At 38.6% G+C, this 18083-nt stretch overlaps 1 protein-coding gene across 2 annotated transcripts; it reads left to right on the forward strand.

Moving 5' to 3' along the window:
* The first annotated feature begins 3033 nt into the window (after nt 1-3033).
* LOC118575243 (vomeronasal type-2 receptor 116-like) lies at nt 3034-13320 on the forward strand. 2 transcript variants are annotated; one of them, XM_036175879.1, is made up of 6 exons: nt 3034-3321; nt 3709-4515; nt 5337-5561; nt 6328-6451; nt 10688-10690; nt 12416-13320. In XM_036175879.1, the coding sequence occupies exons 1-6, from the start codon at nt 3103-3105 to the stop codon at nt 13318-13320; spliced, it is 2283 nt and encodes a 760-aa protein (XP_036031772.1). In that variant the 5' UTR covers nt 3034-3102. The 2 variants fall into 2 exon arrangements, with proteins under 2 accessions (XP_036031772.1, XP_036031773.1); XM_036175880.1 differs by lacking the exon at nt 10688-10690.
* The last annotated feature ends 4763 nt before the right edge of the window (nt 13321-18083 follow it).

The raw sequence follows: 18083 nt of genomic DNA on the forward strand, positions 1-18083 counted from the left end.
CAACCCCAGCTGCTTATTACTAAACAAAACAGGGGGAGATGTAGACTAAAGGGAAGGTGGCTAAGCAAACCAAGCCTAACTGTGAGCCCAGAACTAGGGAAAGATGGCTCAGATCAGGGCAGAAAAAAACACAGTTTGGCTCAGTTCAGATCAGTGCCATCTCTGCCCTTGGCCAACTGACTTGTGAAACCAAGTGATCACAGTAGAACCCTGGGTCCCAAGTCAACCTCTGGTTGACTCCACCCCTAAGACTTCCTTTGTAAACAACCCTGACTGGTCAATTAGAAAAAAAATGGCTATTCTCTCCACTCTGGTAGAGGCAGCTACTCTCCTGGACTTCTTCTTCCCAAATAAATATCTTTTTCAAAACAGTTTTGGGTGTGAAGATCTTCATTCACTAGTGTAGAGAAGATTTTTGCTGAGATGGCCTTCAGTGGACAAAACAAGGGAGAGCTGAAAGAGCAGAGCAAGGAGTAGCTGAACAGAAGATCTTTACTGAGTTGTCTCTGCAGCTGGAGGAGATTGCTACATTTCTCAGGGGTTTCCCCTTTTGTAGTGTGAAGAAAAAGAAGCAACATTTTAGGCTAAAAATGCAGAGCTCTGCTAGGGAGCCCCTTAAGTGGGTGGAGAGCAAAACTCAGCTGTAGCAGCTCTCCAGGAGAGGAGCAGGATTGCTATATCCTGCAGGGAGTACATTCACCTTTACACCAGGTATTCCATGACTTTCCCTGAATAGTCATGATACCCTTCCCTGATGAAGCAGTTCCAGGCATGACTTTCTCAAGAAGTCAGAAAAATTTCCCCTCCAGGGTTGGACTGCTTATTTGCAGTTCCAGCAGTCAGAGCTGTGCACAACAGCTCCAGGTTTCCAGAACACCTTCAGGGCAGAACCATAGTTCTCAGCAGCTCAAGGTGTCTGGGATACCTTGCCCCCCAGGACTGAACTGTCTCCTTGCAGTTCAGCCATCAGAGCTGTACTAAGCAGCTCAAGGTGTTGCCTGACTCCCCATGTAGTCAGGACATCTTTCCCAGAGTTGCAAAACTCACATTGTTGGGCTAAAATTTGGGACCAAACCGAGTTGTTGCAGCCAATTTACTTATATTCTCTGTTTAGATTTATCCTCCATTTTGAATTGAATAATTTAGTTTGTTGATGTCTAGGTTTTGAGTTCTTTATATATTTTGGAAATCAGTTTCTTATATATTTTGTCTGATGTGGGGGTTGTTGATGACCTTTTCTTATTTTGTAGGCTGCCATTTGGTCCTATTAATGCTTTTCTTTTTTATTTTCTTTCTTTCTTTTTTTTTTTGAGACAGGGTTTCTCTGTGTAGCTTTGCACCTTTCCTGGAACTCACTTGGTAGATAGGCAGTCCTCGAATTCACAGAGACCCACCTGGCTCTGCCTCCCAAGTGCTGGGATTAAAGGCATGTGCCGCTGCCACCAGCACCACCAGGTGCTTTTCTTTGCCTTACAGATGCTGTTCAATTCCATGAGGTACCATTTATTAATTGTCAGTGTTAGAGTTTGCACTATTGGTATTATGTTCAAGAAGGTGTCACCTGGCAATGTACTCAAGGCTTTTTGCAATTTTCTTTGCTATCAGGTTCAATATAAGTTGTTTTATATTGAGGTTTTTATCCACTTGGACTTGAGTTTTGTGCAATGGTGATAGATGTGGATCTATTTGTATTCATCTTCATGCTGACAGACATTTATGTCAGCAGCATTTTTTGAGATGCTTTCTATTTTCTTTTGTATAATTTTGGTTTATCTGTCAAAAATCAGGAATCCATAAGTTTTTGGATTAATATCTGGATCTTCCTATTGGATAACGTCTCTTTTTTTATACCAATACCTTTTATTACCTGTGTTTTTTATTATTATAGCTTTGTTGTGGAGCTTGAAATCAAAGATGATGTTAACTATGGATTTATTTTATTGTACAAAATAGTTTATCTATCTTGTTTTGTTTCCCCATGTGACATTGAGTATTATTTTTTCAAAATCTATAAAAAATTATGTTGGAATATGATGGGGATTGCATTGAATTTATATATGTAATTTGGTAAGATTGACATTTTTACTATGTTAATTCTACCAATCCCTGAGCATGTGATATCTTCCCATCTTCTGATATTTCCCTCTCTATCTTTCTTCAAATACTTGAAGATTTTCTCATGTAGGACTTTCATTTGCTTGGATAGAGTTACACAAATATGTTTTTTTTTAATTTTTGTGGCTATTGTGAATGAGGTTGTTTTTTTTTTCTGATTGCTTTTTCAGCCTATTGATAATTGATATATAACAGGACATGTGATGTTTTTGAGTTAATTTGTATTCATGTACAACACTGAAGCTGATTATCAGCTGTAGCAATTCCCTGATAGAATTTTAGGGTAACTTATATATTCTATAATAACATAAGCAAATATCAATAGTTTGTCTTCTTCCTTTCTTATTTTTATTCACTTGATCTTTTTAAATTCCTAGTAACAGGATGAGCTTGGGAAGAGCAGCAAACATCTACAATGGGTTGAAGGTCATGATCTATCATGTAATTTTTGATATGCTCAATATGGTCAAGACACTTTGTATACACGAATGAAAATTTAATTAATAAAATCTGTTAAACTTTAATCCTTCCTTAATTATCCTTTAACAATTGGAGTATAAAGTGCCAGCCTGTAGCTATTTGGTTCATGGACTTTTTTTTCTTCATATTTCTCCAGAATGACAATCCCCAAACAAAGGAAGAGCAGACTGAATGTCTAGCACTATGTTCTAGTTCATGGATAGCATTCAGGGATCACAAGAGCCCCTTATGTATTTTCACATAGAGAAAACTCTTATATCAGAATGATCTATTTAGATGATTTCTGGAAAAGCTTTCATCGTTAAAGATCACTTTTCCATACCCTGACATGAATAAATATAGAAATAATACACAAATGTAGAGGGGCATAGAAAAAGGTTTGCTTCAATGGCTTTGAACATTTCATATTCATAACATCCTCCATGACGTTCTTGTCTCATTTTTAGAATACCAACAGAGAAATTTGATTTTTTTCTGGCATTGATTTTTGCTACTGCAGAGATCAACATGAACCCTTATCTTTTACCCAACATGTCTTTGCTATTTTCCATCCTTGTTGGCATGTGTTCCGATACATTGAATATAATCAATCTAAAACATTCACCACAAGCAAATTTTTCAACTATTCCTAATTATGAGTGTGGAGTGTCTACATGTGATGTATCACTTATAGGACCATCATGGAGTACATCTATAAAAATGACAACCATTATCACATCTCCAAAGGTGAGATAGAGTCATAAAAAGTAGAGATAACAGCTTGTCTATGCCAATTCCAAGTTTCTACAGAGAATGAATGAGCAGCATGAGTTGGTGTGTGCTGATGTATATATTCTAAATGATTAAGAAATCACTTTTTGGTGTGTCACTGACATTTCTTTGTATTACAAGAATAGATGAACTGGTGGGGGGCAGAAATGCAAAACTTTTGTTGAACATTCAGACTTGTAATAAATACTCTAGAATCCAATAGAATTAAAACACAACATTGACAGGTTAATCTAGCTGTCCTCTGTAGGAGTTCTGGAAGGTGAGTAACACAACTCATATCTATGAATGAACTTCCTGCTTATCATAATCCTCACATTGCTTTCTTTGTTCTTCATCCTTCAGATATTCTTTGGACCATTTCATCCTATCCTGAGTGATAATGTCCTATTTCCCTGTGTCTACCAAATAGCACACAAGGATACATGTTTGCCCAAGGCCATGGTCTCTTTGATGCTTTATTTTGCATGGACCTGGGTAGGGCTGGTTGTCTCAGATGATGACCAAGGGATTCAGTTTCTCTCAGACTTAAGAGAAGAGATGCAAAGAAATGGAGTCTGCTTAGCTTTTGTGAATGTGATCACAGATAACATTCAATTATACACAGCAAGGGCTGGAATATATGACAAACAAATAATGGCATCATCAGCAAAGGCTGTTATTATTTATGGGGAAATGAACTCTACCCTAGAAGTCAGCTTCAGAAGGTGGGGATATTTAGGTGTACAGAAAATCTGGGTCACCACCTCACAATGGGATGTCACCACAAGTAAGAAAGATTTCAGCCTTGACCCCTTCCAAGGGACTGTCACTTTTGCACACCACCATGGTAAGGTTTCCAAATTTAGGAATTTTATGCAAATAGTGAACATTTCCAAATATCCAGTAGACATTTCTCAGATGAGAACAAAGTGGAATTATTATAACTGTTCAGTCTCTGAGACCAACTTTAGTTCAATGAATTATTATTCATTCAACACTACATTAGAGTGGTTATCAAAACACAAATTTGACATGGCCATGAGTGAAAGAGGTTACAATTTATACAATGCTGTGTACGCTGTTGCCCACACCTACCATGAAATTGTTTATCAACTAGTAGATTCTCAGCCTATAGCTGTACTCAGAGGAATATTCCGTGACTGTCATCAGGTAAATTATCTTATTTTCCAACATGCTTAAATCATTAATTTTTAAATAGCCCCACAAATGTTCATATGTATTGTCAGGGACGGTTCTCTCAATACAAAGATTTATATTTCTCAAAACTCGCTAATAAATATTTTATTTTGATAAATGGTCTTCATAAGATTAACATTCAATAGATGACAAGTTTTTGTATGTAAAGCATTTATTTTTGTGAGAATGTCACTCAAAATTTTAACAAATGAGTTCAATATTGGAAATAGTCACTGAAAATTTTATCATAAAATTGTTAAGTGACAACTAGAAAAGAATATCTTTCTAGATACACAAAATATGTGCTGATAAATGTCATAAATAATTATTTATATGAAGTACCAATTAGGTATGTAGACAAATAATAAGGACTGCTTGTTGTTAATACATTTACCTTTATCTCTTATACCTATATTATGTTGTCATGATAAGTATTCTATCAGTTTCTTTCAAAATCTTCCAGTTTTCTCACTGCTTAAATTTACAACTTTTAACTTTTTAAAATTAATTTATGCTACACACACATACACAAATTAACCCTCACACACTTAAGTAAAATCATCCCTTTGGACAGTTTTCATGCAAGTAACAAATTTCTTCTAGTTCCACCATGAAAAATGCACATGAAGTATAAAAAATGTAATTCCACGTGTGATATCTTATATTTAACTATATGGGATATCTTTAATACAGTTGTCTTTTCTGGAACACATTGAAACTTATGGGTCATTCACATTGTCACTTTGACTTACTGGATAAGCACAGGTAATCATTTAGTGATGTATCTCACTTAGATGGCTTCTTTGCTGAAGAACAGGGTATTTATGAACCCTATTGGAGAGCTGGTGGACTTGAATCTGAGAGGAAAACTGTGTGCAGACTATGACATATACAACATTTGGAATTTCCCACAAGGCTTTGGATTAAAGGTGAAACTAGGAGGTTACTCCTCCTATTTCCCACAGAGCCAACAACTGCACATTTCTGAAGACTTGGAGCAGACCATTGGAGCAACACTTGTGAGTACACCATCATTTTCATTCCTTGCAGTACATTGGTGCTATAAAAATGTGTGGGATTAGAGTGATGGCTTGGTGGTTAACAACAGTCATTGCTCCTGAGACAGGCCCAAGCTCAGTTCACACAGCTCTGTGTTGGATGGTTCACATCTACCAATAAATCCAGGTCATGGGGATACAATCCTTTGGGCATCCAGGAATACCTAGGGTTGTATTTAAATTCATCTCCTACCACAGAAACAGATATACAAAATTAAAAAAAATAGATTTTTAAAATTTTGTAACTAGATAGAACCCATGAAATTTTGTGATTCTGTGTGAACATCTTTATAGTTTAATCAAGGAGAGCATGTAATTGTTTCCAGAAACATGTTTCTAGATCCCAAACTTTTATTTTAACTTAAAATTTTAAGCCTGTGAGAAATTCCTATCAGATGACTAGTTTTCTTCATTCCATGACTTTATATAATTCCACCCTGTCTTCTCCCCACCTAAGTCCTTATCCTTGATTTTGAGTTTTAAACCCTTCAGAAGCAATGCATTTCTAATAACCATGCCTTTTGGATCATTACAATCAGGGAAAACACAAGTTCTATTCTCTACAATCAAACTTAATACATACAATGTGACTAAATGTAATAAATATTTTAGGGCCTTCAACTTTATTGCAGGTTTATAGAAAATGCTCAGATACCTGAATATACTATGTAATGCATGGTAACAGAACAATATTTGTAACGTGTGTCTGTTATTTTATTTCTTTCAGCTTCCGACTTCTACATGCAGTGTGACATGCACTCCTGGATTCAGGAAATTTCATCAGGAACACACAGCAGACTGCTGCTTTGACTGTGTCTGGTGCCCAGAAAATGATGTTTCCAATGAGACGGGTATGTGTTTGTCTGCAGAATACATTGCTGAAACGGAATGTCTTCTCTTTTCAAAACTAGAAAGATCCTGGATGGAAACTGAAGACATAAAATATGTGATTATAAGTGAATGATTTCTCTGATATCAGCCATAATATGAACTCTGGACAGATATTGAACTGTCCTCCTTAAATGACACATCTTGCTCACACAATGAAGGTTACACATTTTATATTTTCAAAAAAAAATCTTTTTTCATTAAGAAAAAAAATTCATTCATATTACACACCAATTAGAGATCCCCCTTTTTCCTCCTCCAGCCTCCCCCCCAACTTAACTCCATTCCCCACAACAAGAAGGAAAGGCCTCCCATGGGGAGGCACATCCAGTAGAGGCAAGTTCAAGCCCTTCCCCCTGCCTAATGGCTGCATGAGTTGTCCTATTATAGGTAGTGGGCTCCAAAGAGCCCTCTCATGGATCAGATGGATTCTGATTCTACTGCCAGGGAGCTTCCCAAGCAAATCAAACTACACAACTGTCTCACCACGAAGAGAGCCTAGTCCAGTCCCATGGAGGCTCTACAGCCATTGATCCCACTTTCATGAGTTTCCACTAGTTTGATTTAGTCATCCCTGCATGTTTCCCCATCATGGTCTTGATATCATTGCTCATAAAAACCCTCTTCTCTCTCTTTGACTGGATTCCTGGAAAAGTGCCTGGTGTTTGGCTGGGGGACTCTGCATCTGCTTCCATCAGTTACTGGATAGAGACTCTATGACAACAGTATGGTATTTACCAATCCAATTACTAGAGTAGGCCAGTTCAAGCACCCTCACCACTCATTCTAGTAGTCCAAGCTGGGGTCATGTTTGTGGATTCCTGGCAACTTCCCTTTTAACAATTTTCTCTCTATCTCCATGACTTCTCCCTCTATCATAGTGTTTCTTTCATTGTGTTTTCCCTCCATCCCTGTTCCAGCTTGACCATCCAATTCCCTTAAGTTCTCATCCCCCATACCCTACCCTCTATTGATACCCCTCACCCCCAGTTTACTCATGGAAATCTCAACTATTTCCCCTTCCTAGTGTGATTGGTGCATCCCTCTTTGGGTCTTCCTTGTTAGTTAACTTCTCTGGAGCTGTGGGATACAGTCTGGTTATCATTTGCTTTACATCTAGTATTCACTTATGAGTGAGCACATATCATGTTTGTCCTTTTGAGCCTGGGTTACCTCACTCAGAACAGTTTCCTTCATATGTTTAATTGCTTTTTCATGGTTTTCTTATATTTCTTTAAGGGATTTATTGATTTTTTCCATTTTTTGTTTGTCTTTTTCTCAGATTTAAGGGAATTTTTCATTTGTTCTTTAAAGGCCTCTAGTATCTTCATGAAGTTATTTTTAAGGCTGCTCTTTTCTGCTTCTGCTACATTGTGATGTTTAGGTCTTGCTGTTGTAGAAGGGCTAGGTTCTGGTGATGCCATATTGCCCTTTATGTTGTTCTATGTTTTTTTACACTGATGTCTGCACATCTCTTCCTCCAATAGGTGCAAGTGGTGCCTGTGTCTGAGCAAGCTGCTATTGGTACACTCTGTGCTTGCTATGTATGTGTCTTGGGGGCCCCTCTGAGTCTAAACTTAGCTCTTGATCTAATTGGAGCTTCTAGATTCTATATCTCAGGCATGTGCTCTTGGTTCAATCCAAGCTAGCTGATTCTGTGAATCAGGGAGCCACTCTTGGTCTTATCAGTGCTCTTGGTCCAGTCAGAGCTGACAGATTCAGTGTCTCAGGTAGTGTCTCTTGGTCCAATTAGAACTGGCAGATGCTGTGTCTCAGGAGATACTCTTGGTCCAATGAGAGCTGGCAATTTGGTTTCTGTGTCTCAGGAAGTTACTTGGGTCAGAGGTGGATGGGTATTGGGGTAGGGTCTGTGTCTTGTAGATTGCAGGATCTGATGAGAGGATTTAGTGGGGGACCTTCATGCAGAAATTTTCTCTGCTGGCCTGCAACTGGGGCAGAGATTCGTGGGGCTTCCCAGGACTGGCTGTGTCACAGGGCCTAGGTCGTAGAGGCAGGATTTTTTTGGGTGGGAAGAGAGACACTGACTCTAAAAAATCTTTAATAAAAAACAGGAATATTTTATAATTTATTCTACAAGAAACTTTTGAACACATTATTGCAATTCATATGTCTAATCTTCCTTCACCATTTGTACAAATTGAACGTAAAACAGGATCAGCCAGTCCACATTATTGTCCACCTGGCACTAATGAGGACCTCTTGTCACTGATGAGAACCAGAGAGTTTCAGACTCTTGTTGTTTAATGAAATATGTTTAATATCTTAAGAAATAGCTTACAGAACAAAGCAATTATTGTGAAATGATTAGGATGAGATTTCAGATCCCAAGAATACACCTCAAGATATGAGAGTGTTCTTCAGCAATCACATCCTACCAAGAGATAAGGAAAGTACTCAGAATAGACATAATCTTACATGTCATCTAGCTTGGAAAGTGTAGTTGGGAACAAAAAGAGACTTTCTAAGAGAGAAAGAACTGAAGGAAAACACCTGATGATTGTTTTCTGAACCACAAATACATGCAGAGATGCATGTGTGTGCACACTGACATGCAAAAATCACTCACACATAAAACCATATGTATACATTTATGCATACCATATAAACATAATCATATACTTAATTTATTTTAGTTTAGAATTAATTATATCCCCTTCATTTCTCCCTTCAGTACCAGCATTAGGCTCACTTGAAACACAGTGACATATCTACTCCATTCTCCAGTCAATAGCGAAAATACTAGGAAGGTATATTAATTCAAATACATTATATGTATGTATTAATTTTAAATACAATGTTAAAAATTTATATTTATTTTTGTAACATTAAAAATTCATGAGTCATTTCGATTTTTTCTTCTAATAAACAGGTGAGTAATGGCAAGAACCAAAGAAAATGTGAATGTATACATATTCACATACCAGATATCACTGGAATAAAACATAGTACAAAAAATAAATGTCCCTTTGTCCAAATATTTATATTAAATGTTGATGTTATGAACTTAAAACAAAGGGCCTTTTGGTGAATGAGAATACAGATTCTTTAATGAAAATATTGCTTTATGCAAACAGTGTGTACCTGAGAGAATGGTCAATCATTGACTCTGTATGAAGATACAGAGTAGGGGCTCTAACTAAATTCACATACATGGCATTTTATCTCCTGCCTTTGTGATCTGAGCATGCTTCTATTGCTTTGAAGAGAAACCATGAACACGAACAATTTTTTTGAGAAAAACATTCAATTGTTGCTCACTGATACTATCAGAAGTTTAGTCCACTATTGCAATTACAAGGAGCCTGCCAGCACACAGGCAGGTATGGTTCTGGAGAAGTGGCTGAATGTTCTCTTTCCAGATCCTCAGGCAGAAGGAAGAGAGAGAAAGTGGTGCTGTTTGTCTTTACTGAGAAACCAAATGCCAGCCTCAATGACACACTTCCTCCAAAAAAGCTACAGGTACTCCCACAAGAATAAATCACTTAATCCTATTCAATCATGCCTCTCCCTGGAGAACAAGCATAGTAATCTAAGAGCCTATGGGGTTCCTTCTCACTCAAACCAGTATATAACAGTCCCTGGTGCCCCTAGGTTTGTAGGCACATCATAAATTAAAATGCATTTAGTCCAACATCAAAAGTCCTACAGGGCAAACTCCAAATTCTGCATCTCCATGTCTGTTGTTAAAGCACTCTTCAGTTCTCGAACATCTTTCTGTTTTGTTGATTGCAACAAACTACACTCTCTTGGGCTGGTTCATCACCCTGTCTGCAGGTACCTTGGCAGCTACCCATGACTCTGGCATCTCCAAAATCTTGGGATTTCTAATAAATTCTAGGCTTCACCTTTCTCACTTCTCTTAATGGAATTGTTTGGCCTCCATGCAGGGACACATTGGACAAATACCTGTCCTAGTGGCCTTACTTAGCCATGGATGAAGGTTCCACACACACCATCTTCTATCTTTTTCTCAAAGCCAGAACCATGTGACCAAATCTTCCAATGTTTTCTGCTTATTAGATTGGGAACTTGGCCCCCTTGTTCAAATAGAGTTTACCTGATTTTTATATTGGATGATTTCTTTCAACAAAACCTAATGTTTTTCATTTCAAAAGTTGGAAGCTTAGCTGAGAGGGTTTTTGCCCTGATGTTGCCACTACCTTTATTCCACTTAACAGCAGGTTTTCTGTAGATGAATGATCTTATTAAATAAGAAACACAGAGCTAAATGCAGAGTTAATAGCCCAAGAGGTCAGAGCAATAGCTAAGAGCTAAAAACCCTACCCTACCCTTCACTGCCACTGCTGTCCTTCCTCTCTGCAAGAGATCTACCTCCTGTGTGTTTGATTTTATTGACTTTCTGTTCTGCCTTATCATTGGTTGTAAACCCAACCACTTGACCTCCTCATCACTGCCTGTCCGTACAGACCTCCAGATCTTCTATGGTTTGTATTGAGATTAAAGGTGTGTGTCTCCATGCTGGCTGTATTCTTGAACACACAGAGATCCTGCCTAGCTCTGCCTCCCAATTGCTGGGATTAAAGGCGTGCACTACCACCGCCCAAGTTCTGCTATGGCTTGCTATTAGCTCTGACCCCCAGACAACTTTATTTACTAACATACACATAAAATCACATTTCACTACAAATAAAATATCACCATACTTTTCTTTAAATTTTTTTATCTCTTTAAACTCTGGAATTCCTGAGGCTCCTTTTCTTCTCAAACCATTTGTTTATTATTTTCCCATGCTCAACAACTTTTTCATTATGGATTTGAATAAGAATGACAGCTAATAACCATGTAAGGAAGTCAACACTAGAGTATCTTAAGATTTCCTCATCTTCTTAATTCAAAACTCTTCAATTTGGCCTCAGGCATATTTTTGGACCAGGGCAAATAGGAACCACACTCTTAGTCAAATTATTACAGGAACAGTCTCTCAGCCATTTTACTAATTTTTATGCCCATAAAACTGCTTGGGTTTCAGACATTTCCACTGTTTGAATGTCCCTCAGAACTGCTTTCCATGTTCCCAATAGCATGACCCATGAAGCATTACTTAAAACATTCACCTGCTTTCCTAATCCATAGTTGCAAATTCCACATTATGGCAACTAGAAGCATGGCCAGGCCTGTCACAGCAATATTTCACTCCTCCATATTACTTTTGTCTTAGTGTGTGTTATTACAGTGAAGAGACACCATAACCACGACAAGACTTATGAATAAAGCATTTAATTGAGGCTTGCTTACAGTTTTAATCCATTGTCATAATGTCAGAACAGAGAGAGACACAGTTCTGGAGAAGAAGATGTGTGTTCTTTATCCAGATTCTCAGGAGCATGAAGAAAGAGACACTGGGATTCACTTGACCTTTTGAAAAAATGAATACCCATCCTCAGTGATACACTTCTCCCAACAAAGTCACACCTACTCCAATAGAACACATATTTTAATCTTTTCAAATTGGGCCATTCCCTAGTAACCAAGTAATCACATCTCTGAGTATATAGGAGCTGTTCTCACTTTAACCACCACACATTCATAGTACAAAGATCTGTAGATAATAAGTATAATGTTTAAGAAATTAATCAATCTGAGCTGTTTTTTATTACCACTTATAAGCCCTAAGAAACCAAGTATTTTTCTTATTTTTAAAAACTTTCATAAATATGGAAGTTGATAAATGGGAATAAGAAGCTTCTCAGGTCCCTTTATTGTGAAGGTGGTGATTTCCATCACTCAACATGGATTGCTACCAAGCACCCTGACCTCCCTGCTCCATATAGCAACAAGGAAAAAATTATCACTGAACACAAAATGGTTATTGAGGTATCTTCTGATTAATACAGACACTAAAAGATTAAGACTATAATGATGAAAATTTTAATTTCCTTCTGCAGATATGGAGCAGTGTATGCACTGTCCAGAGGATCAGTATTCCAACACAGAGCACACACGTTGCCTGCAAAGACATGTCTCCTTTCTAGCTTATGAAGACCCATTGGGGATGACTCTGGCTTGCATGTCCCTGTGCTTCTCTGCCCTCACAGCTCTTGTTCTTGGTGCTTTTGTGAAGTACAATGACACTCCCATTGTGAAGGCCAATAACCGCATTCTCAGCTACATCCTACTGATCTCCATCACAATCTGTTTCCTCTGCTCATTGCTCTTCATTGGGCATCCCCACATAGTCACGTGCATCCTTCAGCAGACCACATTTGGAGTCTTTTTCACAGTGGCTCTGTCTACAGTCTTGGCCAAGACTATTACGGTTGTCTTGGCCTTTAAGCTCACGACTCCAGGAAAAAGGATGAGAGGGATACTGGTATCAGGGGCACCTAAATTTGTCATTCCCATCTGCACCCTGGTCCAACTCATTCTCTGTGGAATCTGGCTGTTCACGTCCCCTCCATTTATTGACACAGATACACACTCTGAACATGGACAGATCATCATTGTGTGCAGCAAAGGCTCAGTCATTGCATTCCATTTTGTCCTGGGATACTTGGGCTCCTTGGCTCTGGGGAGCTTCACTGTGGCTTTCTTGGCCCGGAATCTTCCTGACAGATTCAATGAAGCTAAATTCCTGACCTTCAGCATGCTGGTGTTCTGTAGTGTCTGGGTCACCTTCCTCCCTGTCTACCACAGCACCAAGGGGAAAGTCATGGTCGCTGTGGAGGTCTTCTCCATCTTGGCCTCCAGTGCCGGATTGTTAGGGTGCATCTTTGTCCCAAAATGTTATGTTATTTTCATAAGACCAGATTTAAATTCTCTTCAAAACTTCAGGGATAAATCACTTTATTGACCCATTCATAGTTTTAAGGTTTTAGGTGACACTTAAAATGTCTCTGTTCCATTTCCTTGGGATGATCATCTCTTCCCATCCAGTTTATCAAGTTTCACAATGTCATCCTTGTTTCCATTACATTTTGGTGGTAATGTGGATGAGACTTTACTGTATACATTCTGCTCTTCATAGTTCACATATTCTCACAGGAATCTCCCTCAACTTTTGGCTCTCAAGAACTTTCCTTCCTTCTTCAATGATCCCTGAGCCTCAGGTTGGGAGGGTTTTGTAGATGGATTGATTGCTTAGTTCTCAGTACATGTTTAATGGAAGGAATCATTCATAAATGGACCCTATTAGTCTTTATTCCCACCTATTTTTCTATGTGGTATCCTGAAGAGTACTTTCTAGCAATGTGCATGGTTGTCAGTAGGGCTTCTACTTGGGCAACAGGTAGACTTTTCCATATTTGATGACAGAAATAAGTGTTGTCCCCTGGAACATCACCTCAGCAGCTGGTACTATAGAGAAATCCGAACCCACAAGCCTCAGGGATCTATATGGAAAAAGAGGTGGAAACATTTCAAGAGGCAGAGGTAGTGGACATCTTCATGGAAACATTGCCTTCTAGAAATCGACGGGACTGGACAATCACATGAAATCACAATAGTGTTGGAAACATACATAAGATCTGCAGTGGCACCAGCCAAAAATATCACAGTACTAGCAAGTAGAAACAGACTCAAATCCTATCCCTAAATAAGAAATATTTTGCAGTTCTTGCTTGTTGCAAAAGACACAATATTTTCTAGAATGGTGTTTCAATGGTTATTTCAACCACACTCCCAGGAATGTTTATGCCTTCTGTTGTAGTTGGCCACACAAGATATATTTCATGTGTGTTTTGGACAGGAGGCTTCGTTTGATTTTGTTTTCTTTGGGCATTCTTTTATTTTATTCTTTTTGCTTATTTGTTATGAATTCCATTTATTCTTTGCTTTGTTTAAGAGAGATAAGAAAAAATATGAAATTGGATTCATAGATATTTGTGGAGGATAGAGGAGCCATTAATGGAAGTGAAAATATAAAAATGTAGTATTTGAAATAAAGATTTAATAAAAAGTAAAATTAGAAATAAATGTATGAAATAACTTATTGAGTGTGTGTTTACATATAAATGTTAAATGAATTGGACTTTTGGATTGATAGCAATTCCCCAAGATACACAGACCATCTTACATGAATCTCCATGTCAGGCATGAAAAACCTCTCTGTAGGTCATTTTTCAGGGCAATCCAAAATATCCTCACAAACATATAAACTATGAACACTCATCTGATTGCTTCCCAGAAATTGAAAATGTTCCTTATTGCTGAAGTCACCACAAACTTCAGACACAACATGCACATATTGAGATGGAATTGACTGGGAAGCTGCCTCCCTGAGGACTAGTTTTCAGAGTATTTGCAAGTACTAAAAACTGCCAAGAGGGAAACACATTTTTTTCTTTAAGCAAAAAATTCCAGTCATTTTACATACTAATCAAAGATTCCCCTCTTCCCTCCTCCCACCCCCAGCTTCCCCCCTCCCAACACTCCTTCACTCCCAACAACAAGAAGGCAAGACCTCCCATGGGGAGTCACATCCAGTAGAGACAATTCTAGACCCTTCCCCCTGCCTCAAGGCTGCATGAGGTTTATGACCATAGGGAGTGAATTACAACCCCCTCATGTACCAGTAATAGATTTTGATCCTACTGCCAGCCCCCTCTAAAGCTGGCTCAGAGCTTAAGAACACTGGCTGTTCTTCTAGAGGCCCTGAGCTCAATTCCCAATAACCACAAGGTGGCTGACAACCATCTAAAATGAAAGCTGGTGCCCTCTCCTGGTGCATAGGCAGAATACTGTATACATAATAAATAAATAAATAAATAAATAAATAAATAAATAAATAAATAAATAAATCTTTAAGAAATGAGACAGATGCAAATAATTCTAAGACAGTAAACCCTATGAACCACCATAAAGACTATCATGGCAAAATATATTTAAAGATGTGATTGTGGCAAGTTGTATCTGGGGTAACCAACACTTGTTTAGTCATCTTTAAGGCACTCAACAGAAAGGAATGTATGTTTGTTACTATAAACCTAGCCAAGTGCCTATAATTAGTGACGTCTTAGACTCTAAGGCTGAACCAATGATTCCTTTTTTCTGAATCAGTATAATTCTGGAAACATATTCTTCTATGCCTGGATAAACATAACCCTGGCCACTGATGATAAATTTCTTCTTCAATACACTGAATCCAAAGCAAAAACCCCAAACTTGTCAATAGATGAGGAACAAATGGGATACACAACATGATTACACACACACACACACACACACACACACACACACACACACACACACCATGAGCCCAACACATAGGGAACAAGAAACTTTTTGGAAAGGGCAGAAAGACACTAAGACCAGGAAGACTTAGAAGACTATGGTGCCTACTGAGGAGTGTCTTTTCTATGGCAATGAAACTTAACCTATGATATCTTAACAAATTTGTTGCAAAAATACAGCCTACACAGTGAAAAGTAGACCTGCCAAAGAGATGAGAGAATTCTGACATGTCCACACCTCTACATGTAGAACTACAGGCAATGAATGGTGCTGAGAAATGGTGATTGCATCCTCTCTACAGATGAGCTTAAGCTAGAAGCAGTAACTGTACTCAACAGTTGTTTGTGTCTCTTTATGTGTCGGTGTGCACATATCTATCTCTCTAGGTATATAAAAATAATATTAAAGAAAATATATGAATTCTTAGATAGAGGGTAGGAACATGAGATGGGGTAGAAGGAGAGGATGTGGTGGAAATATTGTAAATACAGTTCTTCTGCATGAAATCCTCATCAAGAAAAATTCAAAAAATATCAGATTCCACAAAATATATTGTACAAAATGGCCAATGGAATAAAAAATGTGTATTACTAAAAGATGCTCAACCATCAAGGAAATGCAAATTAAAACTCTGTTAAGACATCATGCCACACAGCACTCCCCTGCACTGATTGATGGAAACTATGAGTGTCCTAGTTTCCAATATTACAGCCCTTCTCACTAGATCCTAGGCCATAAGAGCACATTTCATGCCCCTTCCCAACCCACCACAGCCTCAGAGACTGGGCCACAGCATGTTCCCCATGCCACCATATTCCACCATAGCAGTGACCACTGGGACCATAGTCGCCACCTGCACAGATATGTGGAAGAGTAACAACTTGAACCAAAGGCCCCAAATACTCCAGTTGTTGAAAGAGTGACCATCAGAAGCAAAGGTCCCACTTGCACCAATTGGTGGAAGAGGAACTACTGGAGCCAGAGGTGCCACATGCACTGATTCATGGAAGAATGATCACAGGAGCTACAGGCCTCACCTGCTACAAATGGAGGAAGAGCCCCAGCAAATGGGAAGCAGAATCTCCTGAGGCCGCAGAAACTCCAGGAGCCACAGGTTTCACTTGTGGAGCATGAGATGGGTTGAGTGTAGTAGAAGAATATATTCAACAACATAAGGAGCAACATGGATCCACCAGACATGAACAGTTCTACAACAGCAAAACCTGAACATCCTAATGTAAATTTAACAGAAGAAAACAACCTTAAAATAACTTCATGAATGTGATTGGGACACTTTAGGGGGAAATGAAAAATACCCTCAAAGGAATGGAGGGAAATACATACAAAAATGGAAGAAATCAATAAATCTCTTAAATATCAAGAAAAAAATTAAACACATGAGGGAAACATTTCAAGACTTGGAAACTTAAATGAAAGCAACAAAGAAGACACAAACTGAAGGAAGGCTGGAAATGGACAATCTGAGTAAACAAGCAAGAAGTGTAGAAGCAAGTATTACCAAAAGAATATAAGAGATAGAAGAGATAGTCTTGGGCATTGAAGATACAATAAAAGAAATCATCAAAGAAAATTTTAAATTCAACAAATACTTAACACAAAATGTCCACAAATAAAATATCACATTTCCCCCTTTTTGTCTAAATGAAAAGTAATAATTCCCAGAGCTCAACCTGGCATCAGGACGTGGATCTCTGCATCTGCTTCCATCAGTCACTGGATGAAGGTTCCAATAGTTAAGGATCCTCCCTGGGACTGGACTAGGCCTTTTGGATAGGCAGGACAGTTGTTTATCTTGAACTGTTTAGGGGGCCTCCAGGCAGTGAGATTGTAATCCATCCCTGGTACATGAGCTGGCATTTTGGAGCCCAGAGTCTATGGTGGAACACTTTGGGCAACCATGGTGTGGGGATGAGTGTCTTGTACCTGGCACAACTGAATGCACCAGGTTCTGCTCACTCCCCATGGGAGACCTTGCTTTGGAGGAAGTAGGAATCAGGGGAAGGTTGAGGGGAAAGACTGGGGGCCAGGAAGAAGAAGGAGAGGAGGATCTGTGGTTGATATGTAAAAATGAGTAAAAAATTTAATAAAATAAAAGGAAGAAAAATAAAATTAATAAAGATTCTGTATTTTATTTGGCAACCCACAGCCCCCCATCCCCACCCAAAAGTCCCTACCAACTTCTCCAACTGTTGCCTGCCTACCCCCAGCGTCTGATGATGCCACAGAGCCCACACAATGATGGGAGCAGTCTGCGTTCCCCAGAACTGGTCAACATCCCTGGCTTTGGATCCCCAGCTACTCTCCAATGTCAAGAGAAAGTAGTCATGAATTTTTTTTCATTTTTTTATTAAGAAAATTTCTACT

The sequence above is a fragment of the Onychomys torridus genome, unplaced genomic scaffold (assembly GCF_903995425.1).
Source record: "Onychomys torridus unplaced genomic scaffold, mOncTor1.1, whole genome shotgun sequence".
In the NCBI taxonomy this organism is placed as follows: domain Eukaryota; kingdom Metazoa; phylum Chordata; class Mammalia; order Rodentia; family Cricetidae; genus Onychomys; species Onychomys torridus.

Excerpts from the sequence above, each read along its gene's own strand:
- LOC118575243 (XM_036175879.1), top strand. The coding sequence starts at position 3,103 with ATGAACCCTTATCTTTTACCCAACATGTCTTTGCTATTTTCCATCCTT. Across the intron at positions 3,322-3,708 it reads CCATTATCACATCTCCAAAG|ATATTCTTTGGACCATTTCA; the intron begins GTGAGATAGAGT and ends TTCATCCTTCAG. Across the intron at positions 5,562-6,327 it reads AGACCATTGGAGCAACACTT|CTTCCGACTTCTACATGCAG; the intron begins GTGAGTACACCA and ends TATTTCTTTCAG.